The sequence below is a fragment of the Alligator mississippiensis genome, chromosome 3, assembly GCF_030867095.1.
Source record: "Alligator mississippiensis isolate rAllMis1 chromosome 3, rAllMis1, whole genome shotgun sequence".
NCBI classification, from domain to species: domain Eukaryota; kingdom Metazoa; phylum Chordata; order Crocodylia; family Alligatoridae; genus Alligator; species Alligator mississippiensis.
The window spans coordinates 155,092,284-155,104,927 of record NC_081826.1 but is presented as its reverse complement, the minus strand read 5'-3'; the positions used below and the strand labels follow the sequence as shown (position 1 = coordinate 155,104,927).

Genomic DNA, 12,644 nt, shown 5'->3' with positions numbered 1-12,644 from the left:
CCCGAGGCTTCCTTCGCACCGGGGGGAAGGACCCTGTTGCACACAGCAGGAGGGAAGCAGCTGCCCTGACCCCTGCCAGGCTTTGCCACTGGCCCCTGGCATGCAGACCCCCGGGCACTGTAGGTTGAGTCATGCTAGGCTAGGCTGGGCAGCTGCACCCACCCCTGCCTACCTCAGTCACATCTGCTGCATTCAGTACCTTTTACAGTGCCTGACCCGTCCCCAGCCCGCAGTCCATAACGTGCCGCATCAGCACCCAGGACACCACGGCAGCTGCTCCACTCCAGCTCAGCCCACCTGCTAGTGAGGGGATGGAGGTGTATCTGGGGTCACCCCAGCTTGTGGGAGGGAACCCAGGTGTCCAGGGACCCAAGTCCTCTGGGCACAAGAGGGAACCCAGGCGTCTGGAGGCCCCGGCATAATTATCGGACAACATTATTGGCTACAACAGCCAAAAAAAGCCAATAATGTTAATATTCCTTTTATCAGTGCTGATCCGATATCCAACCGATATACCCGTGCACCTCTAAAAATGGTAACTTCCAAAAGAATCCATTTTTCTAGCAGCACTGAGATGCTGATGCAATGTACCCCTTTAGTATAATACTATTTCAAATACACTTGTACTTTTGGAGTTACTCAAAGCAGCCCATTTACACACACGTCTAATTTAGTTTCCCCCAACACAGTTCCCAGAAGTTATAACATACAGTGCTGTAGCCAGTAGTGCTTTTAACTTTTGGGAATGAAACTTTAGAAAGAAGCTTTAGCTGCTGTACTGTCAAATGCCATACTGACGAGAGTTGCACACCATGCTGGCTATTTCAGAAATGCTGGTAACTTGTAAGAAGCCTGTATTTCCTGAAGTGAAATTGCTCAAAAAACTTGCAAGCTCCACCAGCTAGCTGCACTTTTCTTCTTTTAATTATATTTAAAGACACACACAAAAACTTGCTGAGACATATCTCATCTAAGTCTCAGGAGGCCTCAGACAACAGGTTCACAAAAGTAACAAGTTAGTTCTATCACTTTTGATTTTTAATGTGCCTCTCACAAGGCTGCATCTTCAGAGGAACCTGTGCAGCTCCTCCAAGCTCATAGACCTGAAAGAACCTCAAAGCCCAACAGATTCACAGACTCTAAATAAACAAGAAGACCTGTTGAGATATCTAGTCCAGCTCGTTGTTAGTGGAAGGTCATGCCTTATTGTATGCTTCTTTGTGTATTTTCTTCCTAGTTGAATAAGCCCTTAAGGGAGAACAGGTAGACATGTGACAGGTAGTTGCACAGGACTCTGAAAGCTCCCTTAGTGCAGACTGTGGCAGGGCACTGCTTGTGCCTGCCACTTTAAGACCTAAGCCAAGCAGCCAGCAGGTGTCCGATTGGAGCAGCCTTTTTAGATTCAGGGCTGCCTACATAAGCAGGGCATTTTGCTGCTAGTAGACTAGGCAGCAACATTGCCTGCCTGTGAGAATTCTTGGAACACCCTGGAGGTAAGGGAGGAGCTGTAGGGGATGGCTAGGAGGCTCCTGGTCCTGGGCATGACCTAAAACTGCACCCTGCCAGGAGTGGGTGGCCTGGTGGGGCTCTCAGTGGAGCAGGAAATTTGGTGGCAGCATCCATTAATACATCCACCCCCTTCTCTTTGCCAAATTCACAAGCCCCAAGCCTCGTTTGGCTGAGCAGGGCTGAGACCCCTTCTCCTGTGGGGCGGGCCATGCCCCCACCCCCACTTCTGGATCAGGGCTGGGCCATGTCCCCTTCCCTCTCCATGGGGCCAAGTCAAGCTCCTTTCCTCTGCAGAGCTGCAGTGGGGCCTCTTTGCCCCCCTGCCTCCCTCTGTGTGACCAGTTGGTGCCCACTGTGCCTGCCCTGGCACTGGATCAGAAACACCAGCTCAGTCTGGTCCACAGACTGATTGGACACTGCCAGTCAGTCTGGCCCACTAGGCAAAAAGGTTGGGCACCACTGCAGTAGACCATTTTACAAACAGCAAATACCAGTTGGTTCTCCTGTTGAAAACTGTTATAGACAAATCTAAGATCTATAGGCAAAATTATGGAGAGGTCTTTGTTAGTTCCCTTCAGCATCCCACATACAACACAAACAGCTGAAGGAAACAAAAACAAACCCTCAGTTCAGGTTTCATAAATGTAAAGCAAGTACTGGTACTTGTGGAAAAAAATACCTTAAAATTCTTCTGGTAGGATTTATACTGGAATGCACGTCTCTGTAGCTCATCCAGAATGTTCTGTAAGTCTGTAAGAATTTGGTTTACTTTGTCTTGGTCAGCTGCGATATCCAAAATCTGTGGATCCTATTTAGCAAAACATTTTATTGTCAGTTCTAACTTTAGCTTGTAGTAAGCACTGAGATAAATGTCCCATATTTTAGGTCAATGGGAAGATTAAATTCAGTGAAGCATAAGAGCAACATTCCAATATTGAAATACATAGTATAATGTATGTGCAATGAGATTTAATCCTCTTTAATAATTATTGGAAATGGTTATTATGTACCAAAGATTCCAAAAATGGATTTCCTCTGTTTACAACTAAAACTATCTTTTTTTTACTCCCAATCTTCAGTTTGCTCTTAGTCGGAGTCCACTACAGTGGTCACCTGAACATCCAGAGAATTCACTGGAGTGTCTGCCAGTGATTTACTGTCAATTTTTCTATCATTACATGGCCTGCTGCATTGGTTCAAAATGAAGATACGATAAACATGGCACCTCACTATGCCATTGTTAGCATTGCACATTAATATGATTTTCCCAAAACTTGAGATCTTACAACAATGTGGGGAAAACCCACAGTCAAAGCAATAAACAGCTATTTTATGTGGCAGAAGGCCACCTCTGTTTCTCCCCAAAAACTCTGCTCTGTGACAATTTGATTAGGATGGGCCCATCAGAGGAGACACACCTTTACCCTATCGCTTTAGGTAACTTGAGCTGGATACATTTCTGAGGGAGGGGGGAAACCTGCTCCCTCTGCCTACGTGACTGGTATCACATACCTGGGTGAGGGGCTTCCTCCCTGGTGGTCTAGAGACTGCCAGTCTGCCCGGCAACTAGTGATGTATTTCAAATTGGTTGGCTGACAGCCAACAGGTGCTGACCTCCATTGGACCAGGTAAATGAGGTCACAAGGGCTATATAAGTTAAGGATTTCCCAGGAGGAGGGGGCAGCAGCCATGAGGAAGACTCAGAGACAGGGAAGAGCTGTACCATCTGAAACTTGCTCTCTTTCTCAAAACTCATGATCAAGGAACTGCCTGCCTCCAGAGGGAATCTCCACCTGCCTCTGGATGACACTTGTAAGCTATCTGAGATCTAATGAGATACAGTGGAGTCGCATCATATGCACATTTAACTTATGCGAATTCAATTATACGCACTCAGCAAAAAAAAAAAAGAGAGAAAAATAACAATTTAAATAGTGTGGGCAATTCTGCCCGCCATTCCACTCAATGAGTTCCTGCCTCTCATAGTGTGAGCATCTCACCACACTGAGTGTGATTCTAGTGTTTAAAGTTATGTATTTTTTGTACAACATGGCCCCTAAACGCAAACCAACTACTTCATCTGGTGCTCAACCGAAGGAACAGTGATCTGTTCCAAAGCTGGCGGAAAAACTGGCTGTGTTGGACTTATTGAGAGACGGTATGTCGGTCTCCAATGTGGCGTGTAAATATGGCCGCAACGAATCTAGCATCTGTGCCATCAAGATTCGAGAGAGAGATTCATCAAGCCGTGGCATCAAGTGCTCCAATAACTGCTAAGGTGACAAGCCAAGTGCGTGATAAGACTTTAGTGAAGACTGAAAAGGCATTAAACTCATGGCTGGAAGACACGAACCGTAAACGTGTGCCTATCGATGGCAACACGTTGCGAGAAATGGCTCTTAGCCTCTACGCGCTGTTCAAACCTCCCGCCAAAGAGGGACAGCCTTCTGATGAGAAGGAATTCAAAGCCAGCCAAGGGCAATTTAAGGGATTTTCAAGGGTGATTTTGACTATACGCAATTTTTGCCTTATGCGCTGACTTTAGAACCTAACCCCTGCATAAGATGCAACTCCACTTTATAGAGCTTGCAGTAACTCAGATGCGTGATCAAAGGCTACCCAGCCAGGGGAGTTTGCTCTATGGGATTTCTCTGATATTGCTCTACCCTGTACCCTATTCTAACTCTACCCTCTATAACCAATAAAGTTCTCCTTTATACCTCGTGTGGGAGACTTATTGGGAGTGGGTCTAGATTATGCCTTGGGGTCCCCTTGGTTCGGCTGACTAAGGGAGACTACTATTTGTGCTTCTGACTGAGGGAAGCATCCCAACTTCTTGAAGTGAATCAAGTACCCTTGAGGGCTACTAGGCCTGTGCTTCCCAGGGTGTGCAGAGCCAGAATCAGTCCAGAGCCCTGGGTGGTGGCAGTGGAACCCCCAGGCTAGCGGGTGTGCTCCAGGAAGGGGGTCGGCCAGACATGAGGCGCCCCCAGGGAGGCACTCAGAGCCTGGAAGGTGGTTGGGCACAGTGAGGTGGGTGGCTCAACACAGGAGTGCCCCCTACTGGCCCACCACATTATATAATATGAAACATTATTATTCTTTTTTTTAATCTATATATTCAAGATGTCTCTGAACATCGGGAGTCATACATCTGCTCTCCCACATGCTTCCCTTCTTACCCCACTAAGCATTGTCAGGCATGGGGAAGTCTAGATTTTTGAGACTCCACTTAAGGTCCATTCCACCCAAGAATGCAGAGCCTAGCATCCTGGGATTCATGGTACCTCAGTGCTTGAGGAGGACTTTAGGTGAGAGCAGGAAGATACAGTATAGAGAGGACAAAGCTGATGAATCCCCACAAGGAGGGAAGAGTGCAAAAAAAAGAGAATGGCTGCTGAAACTTCAAGACATTTCTGTGCCAAACAATTCCATCCTCCCTTCCCCCCCATCTTTGCAAGATCCACCAGGCTATAAGCTCATACACATCTGACTTGATGCAAGAGGTTTGGCAATTAAATCAACTGGGCCATATCCTAAATCGGGGGCGGGCAATTATTTCAGCTGGAGGGCTACAAGGGTGGCCACACCCCTTGACATGCGCTCCACCCCCTGGTCGCCATCTAGGGACTAGAAGTCCCACCCCCTAACCCCTGACCTTTGCCACCAGAAATCCCTCCCTTTGCCCCTGGAAGCACTCCTTTTGGGAAGGGGGTTTGTCATCTTGCAACCAGAAAAAATAAATCATACACTAAAAATCAAACATCCACAATAACATGTTTTAATTTTATTTTTAAAAAATAGTTTGTCCTGATTTATGTGCGTTTGCACTGTGTATATACAGGTGATTCCATAATAGCTCAAAATGAAGTCTTACTCTTTTCAATTGTAGGGGGGGAGTATAGGAGGGTTGTAGGTGGGTATGAGTTTTGTGTGGAGCTGTGGGTGGGTGGATATGGAGGTTTGTGGGGGGGTATGTGGAGGGGAAGAGTGGCTGGGGGTGTGTGTGGCAGGGTGTGTGCATGTAGCAGTGCACGGGGCTCCCCCCAGATGCATGTGGGTGTGAGTGTGAGTGTTGTGTTTGTGATTATGTGTGGGGGAGGGTATGGTTGTGGGGTTTGTGGAAGAGGGGGTTGAGGGTATGGCGGGATGAGCATGGGAGCCCCCGTGCATGCCCCCCTGAGTCAGTCAGCACCCACCCCACAGCAGCCCAGAACCCGTGCACCCTGCAGCACCTCCCCTCTACTGCCAACAGTGCACAGCCCCAGCATGCCCTGCACCTGCTCTGTACCACCTGCCCATGGCACATCATGCCACTCCCTGGGCATACAGCAGGGCTGGGGCAGCTCTGCGGCAGGACTGCCTTTCTAGGCAGCCCAGGTGGCAGTGGCTCCTTGTGGCTGCCACCACTGCTGGCCCCAGTCCACCATACTGGCAAGGATCAGCATGTGCAGCCCCAAATTGGCACACACCACACCTGCTACAGACTTGCCCATCCAGACTGAGCAGCAGCAGCAGCAGCAGGCAGAAACTGTTGCTCAGCGCAGGGGAAAAGCAGTTGGTTCCTGCTGCTGCACAGTCCTTACTGCAGCTGCCTGGAGCCCATGCTGTGCCAGGCTGCCCAGAATCTCTGCAGGCATCACTGCCATTCCTGGGCTGCTCACCGGGGCAGCAATGACAGTGCAAAGCAGCCACAGGGCAGCCCAGAGGCAGTAGTGACAGAAACACTGGCTCCAGGCAGCTGCAGCAAAAACTGCCTGGCAGTAGCGAGGAGGAGGGGCTGCTTTTCCTCTGCACTGAGCAACAGTTTCTGCCTGGTGCCGCCACCGCTGCTGCTACTCAGCCCAGATGGGTGAGTCTGGAGCAAACACAGGGCACACTGGGTTGGGGCTGCACACGCTCCTTCCCACTGGTACCACAGGGCTCGGGCCAGCACCATCCAGGCTGCCTAGAAAGGCAGTCTAGCCACGGAGTTGCTCCAGCCCCGCTGCATGCCAGGGGGCAGCAGGACACGCCACAGCAGGGCAGTACCTGGGCCAGACAGGACCATATTTTGACTGAAAATTGAGACATAAAACAGGACACAGCTATCTTATTCCTTTGCACTACAGGGAGTTGCCTTCAGGAAAGAAAAAGTATGTCTATTTTTTATTTATTTATTTATTTTTTACCCACTAACAGGCTTATCCTTAGGTTCGTGAATGTTTTGCCCACCCCTGCCCTAAATCCTGTCTCCAGAAATAAGGTGCAACCCTTCAGCTGACACAGTTCAATTTAAAACAGGACCACGTGTTTTCAGTGCTTAAAAGGCACATTTGTATATAAGGATCATCCTCCAAAAGGATCATTTGCTTAAGCTTGATTGAATTTTTGTCAACATTTTATTACAATGGTTTCAATTATTTTGTTTTACAGCTTAAATATATAAGATGCATCTTAATTTTAGGCCTCCTTTTTTGGGAGAGAAATTCATTTTACACACTAGATATACAGTAAGTATTGACAATTGGCACATATACACGGGCAGTGAGGTTGCTCCGCCACGCTGCGATTAATTGAGTCTACTGGAGTGTGGTAATTACCATGCTTCAGCAGACTCCAGTGTCTTGTGTATCAGTGTCCCTGTGCCTAAAAATGGTGGTAGGGGCACCTCAACTAAAGCTTGTCGAGCAAGCTTTAGTTAAAGTGCCCCCGCCACCATTTTTAAGCACAGGGACACTGATACATGAGGTGCTTCAGGCACTTCAATTAGAGCAGCTCTTGGAGCCGCTCTAATTAAAGCACTTCCCCCACTCCTGGAGCATCTGTATAAATGCCCAATATGTTTACCGAGTTAAACAGAGCCTTTATAACTTCACAGTCTTGACTGCTGCTGGGTTTTTGGTTTGTTTGGGGGGGTTGTTTGTTTTGATAAACAGACAGTGAAAAAGAGAATACAAACTGCTTTTGACATACCTGAGCTTGCTGTTTCACTTCTTTTACTTCTTCATTTAGCTCTAAAACATCCTGATCTAAATGCTGACAAAACTGAGTAATGCTGGTATCTCTTTCACCCACAGCTTTGTCAATAGCATTGCGAACTGCAACAATTGATGGTTTCAGAGTTGCAAAAAGAGCAAAATCTTCAGGAGGTGCAGGGACTTGGTACTGTTCAATAAGCTGATACATCTGTGTTACCACATTTGCTTCTTCTTCAAGGTTTTCAATCTATACAAATAATCATATTTACACTATCTTGAACCAACTATATTTTTAACTGCACCATTATTTAATCCTAGCTATGTTGCTGATAGTATCAAACTATAGTTAGAATATGAATATAATTATTACAAATAAACATGAATTAAAAATAGCCTCTAGTCATAACAGCAGATCCAGTATAAGATTTTATTTACATAGAAAGATAAACAGGTTAATTTTATCCCTGTATTTGTTAGTCTCTTATCTCACTACTGCTTAGAGAATATCACAGGAGACTACAGTTAGGTTACTGGAAGACAGAGACAGGTTGGGTTAGAATGGCATCTTCTTCACTGTAGCTTCCTTTACTAAAGAGAATATTACCATATATTCTTGCATACGACATGCCCCAAAATAAAATACACCCCTTATTTTTTAAAGGTAGAATGAAAAAGTAAGATCTTTCCTTGTAGTAACTGGCCGCATCTACATGAGACACTGACTGCACAGTAACCAGAGTTACTGTGCATTTGCATCAATGAACAACTTTTAGATGATGCTGACTGTGCAGTACCTTATTACTACTGTCCAGTAGCGTTGCATCAAACTTCATGCTATACGACACTACTCAGCAGCAGTAATGAGTTACTGCACAGTCAGTGTGTCATGTAGACACGGCCATTGAGTAGCACCAGGGACAGAACTGAGCCTGCCAATTGTTCTGCTACCAGTGAGTTCCATGCAGATTTTACTTTTGCTTTTGCCCAGCATGCAGTAGAAACTGTTCTTACTATGTGTCTCACATAAAATGTAAACTCTAATTTCCAATTCTTTTTCTGGGGGGAGGAAGGTGCATTCATATCGTATACAAGAAAATACGTCATGTTCCAATTGTTAGAAAATTGAAATTAACCTTAAATACAGTATTCCTCACCTGGGGATTCTATAATACATATACATTATTCAAAAGGAAATAATAAGACAAGATTCAAAAACTAAAAAGAAACAGTTTGCCCTTACCTAGAGATTTGTCTGCTCACAACAAAAAGCACAGTTAGTCTGGAAAGAATTTTTGAGCTGGTTACACCTCTCAACATTCAAAGGCAGCTTCCTGCCAAGGATTTCTGATACCACAGCTCCCTGTATGCAAGCTTGGTAAACTATACTGTCAGCCCAGCAAATAACTCGCAAGCTTAAGACTCTAAACGAACTAATAAACTATACATGAAAGCAGGAAATAGTTCAGACTAATGAATTTCCTGCTCCAAGAAGAACATTTTAGCCCACTGTTCATTCAACCAACTGGAATGGACTACAGAACTTTAACAATTAATAGAAACTCAGAAAAAGGGAGGGAGAGAAAGCATGAAAGGAGAAAGAGATGATGACACTGAAGCAAAACAGTGCACTCAGAGACCAAAAGCAACATTAGAACTGAATGAGATAACTGTGTAATAGCTGTGTAATAACTCTGTAGTTGCTTCGTATCATGCCATTAACTGAATATGTGGCCAGATGCCCCCGTGTCTGGGAGCCCCAATTAGCTCCCAGCTGATGCCGACTCCCAGCTGCAGGAGCATATGCTCCCATCACTGGGCACCTCCTCCCAGGACTCTCAGCTTCAGGGGCACCCCATGTAGCCCTCCGGCTGGGAGAACACAGCTGATGCAGTGTCCCAGTCATGGGATGCTTCATGCAGCTGTGGTCAACTGTTGTCTCCCAGCCATGGGGATACATGAGGTGCCCCAGAGGTTGGAACACCATTTCAGCTGTGGTCTCACAACTGTGGGGGTGCATGACACCACATGAGCTGTGGTCTCTCTGCCATAGGGATCCTTGGGACATCCCCACTGCTAGGAGCCCAGGTCAGCTGATGGGGATCCCAGCTACAGGAGCTTGCTTACTGACAATGCTAGGGAAGCCTGAGATCAAGCTCCCTCTGTAACAGCAATAAGCATGATGGGATCTGATTCACAAACACACAATTGCAACTCCTGCCATGCATGTGTGGATCATGCATTAGCCCTGTTGTGCCTTTACCTGCACATATAGAGGGCCCTCAGCCTTCCTGCATCATTTTCCAACACTGCCTGGCCTCATAGGGAGTTGGTTGTTTTTAAAGTCTTTAGACCACTGTAAGTCTTCCTAGAATACTCTGGTTTTAACCAGAAAAAAATACCGTGGGGCTGTACAGCTGTCCAAACTGTATTATCTTACCTTAACAAGGTAAGAAAGGTCTTTACAAAAGGATTACTATAAATTTCTAATGCAGATACAAAGATGCCCACCCAGGAACAATAAACTCCAGCACAATAAGTGCCATAGTTTATTGCTCTGTATTAATAGCATGTTCAGATGCCCCCAGAAACACCTATTTGTAGGGCCGTATTTTCAGGATCATTACTGATCCTTCCTGAGGAGGTTACAGGAATGAGAATAGCTGCTTTAAATTAAGAATAAAAATCACTGATACAGTAACCAAAAATATAAATGACCATTCCACTGGTTGATCCAACACTAAATGTAATTCCCAAACTTCAAGGGGGTGTATATGTAAGGATATGTATTTGTCCTAGAATGGATAAGTATGCACACATGATGATGAGAAGTTGGACTCTCTTTTCTATGAGAAGCATGGTAGTTCCTAATGCAGCCTCTTGAAATGTTAATGTGTTGCGATCTGGGCCACCAGTGAAACTACTGAATTAGAAACAAATGCTGGTGTTTGTTTGAAAATGAACTCCTACCTCCCATGACAGGAGTCAGGCTCCATTGGTGCAACAGCCACTAAGTCAATCAACTAACCTGTACCTGCTATGTGGGTCCCATGTTAGACTTCTATTAGGTTACCTTTCTGGTTCTCTGCCACTATTTTAAAGAATAGGCAGAACCTGGAAGGGTGAACTAGTTGTCCAAGGATCTCAGGTGTTGTTCTCAGACTATCAAGGGGAAAGGCTGAAGAGGCCGTCTGTTTAAGCAGTGCTATTACCTGGCACGTGCACAACAAAAACAACTCTAGGCTTTGCTAGCTAGGCTGCCAAGATAAGAAAAATGAGACTCATGGAATAAAGTTCGGGTACACCTTCCTGCTCCATCGAGGTTTATGCATCAGAAGCCTGCCCAAAAAAGAAAGCAACTCCAGGGAGACAGGCAGTAACCAAGATCTTGTAAAAACAAACCAAGCAGGGTTTTTCTCAAGCTGCTTCTACCAGGAAGACAGTAGATTACTGGACTTGTGATGCTTGTGATGCTCTGTTTAATCAGAAAGAGCTTTATCACTAACATTTCTCACCAATCAGCTGCCCTGTGAAACCAATAATGATGATCAGCTCAAATGTCCATTCCAACCCATATGTACATAGTCTCTCTTGTCCCACCTTTTCCAAGAAAATATGTGCAGAAAATATGCTCTCATCTGGTTCAGACAGTGACCCTCTTTTCCACTTCCTGAACTTACTCTTTCCTGTATTTCATCAAGAAATATCAAGCTATTAACATATTCTGTAGTTGTGGAGGGGAGAAACTCGAGTTTAAATTTGGCATCTTGTGCTTCAGCTATAATGGCAGCCACCTTTTTCTTTCCAATAACAGGAAGCATATCATTAATGACCTAAAAAGGAAAGAAAAATAATAGATTGTGTAAGATGCTGCTAAAAGTAGAGGTAAAAGCTGTGCGAGCACCTGCCTTTGTCACGTGGAAAATCTTGGTTAAATGTGCACCCCTAATCTTGTGCCCTATCCTTTAATCCTTCCTTGCATGTGTAATCCCACAGAATTCAATGAGACTACTTGCATGACAGAGAACTGCAGTCATGGAGCAGCAGCAGCCAGATGGAAATGGAAGACAAAGACAGTATGTTCAGCCTTAAGATAAATGGTGTCTGAATCTTTGACTAGCAACTTTTCAAAACAGTTAAAGAACTGGTGAAGACAATCTGGGGAAGGACATCTTCCAGGCTTCATTTCCTGGAAGGTCAAAGGCTGCACACTTAAGGCACGTCCTCATGAGCAGGAATGTGCTTTCCCTGGGGACAGCTAGCAGCAGCACATATTTGTGCTGCTACTAGTTGTCCCTGGGAACACCCCTGTACGCATGCTCTGGGGTGAGACAAGTTGCCCCAGGTGAGGTAGGGAAGGCTGAGGCCAGTACCTGGGCTGCCCAAGCAGCCTTACCTGTGGTTCTGAGGGTCTCATGAGGCTCCAGCAGCAGCAATGCAGGCGCATAGAACCAGGGCTGGCTGCCAGGGTGTGGCTCTGGCTGGCCAGGCTCCAGTTTCAGGTGACATACACTGCTGCCATATGCTCCACCCCATTTTTTTCTAGTGCAGGTCTCTTTTGACACCGGGATGTCCCAATTTAAAAAACAACCCACCGTGCTACAAATTAGCAGCGCAGCAAACACCTGCTTGTACGGTGTGTGCGGTCTGCAGCATGGCAAACTGCACATGCGTACTGGTGGGGACATGCCCTTAGGGTTCCAGGATGTATATGGTAAAAAACGAATAAAGTCTGAACACAAAAAGTATATATTGCTGCAATATTAACTTTGGGATTTTAGTTGAACAATTCTAAGTCATGCTTTCCCAAGGCAATTTTAACATGGCCTCCATAAGTTTATCTGGATAATAAATATTTATCGGGACTTAAGATAGATTTTTTTGTATATTGTTGTATTTAAGCTCTTGGATTTTAGGCATCTTTGCCATTTATTAAACTACAATACATAGCTACAAAACCAAAAAAAAAAAGGATATTCCTCTGAAGCTTCCCCCACCCCAAGAAATCTATGGCACATTGCAACTCAAACTCTCCTAACACTCTTATTTCCACTAAAAATAAATCTATCTCCAACTGTCACAGTTTGCTGAAATAGAACCTATCTGCCTATGTATGCATGTCATTACCAGACATTTAAAAGACTCAGCCTATTTTAAACCAAAGGGGCATGAATTGTA

The 12,644-nt window shown here is 45.5% G+C and overlaps 1 protein-coding gene across 2 annotated transcripts in view; it reads right to left on the bottom strand.

Moving 5' to 3' along the window:
• Positions 1-12,644, bottom strand: part of DNAH6 (dynein axonemal heavy chain 6) — a 289,163-nt gene that overhangs the window by 235,551 nt on the left and 40,968 nt on the right. For both annotated transcript variants that reach the window (XM_059724560.1, XM_059724561.1), the window contains exons 14-16: positions 11,147-11,299; positions 7,465-7,716; positions 2,189-2,317 (exon numbers count right to left, since the gene is read on the bottom strand). In XM_059724560.1, the coding sequence (XP_059580543.1) occupies positions 2,189-2,317; positions 7,465-7,716; positions 11,147-11,299 (534 nt within the window). The remainder of the gene's footprint in view (positions 1-2,188; positions 2,318-7,464; positions 7,717-11,146; positions 11,300-12,644) is intronic.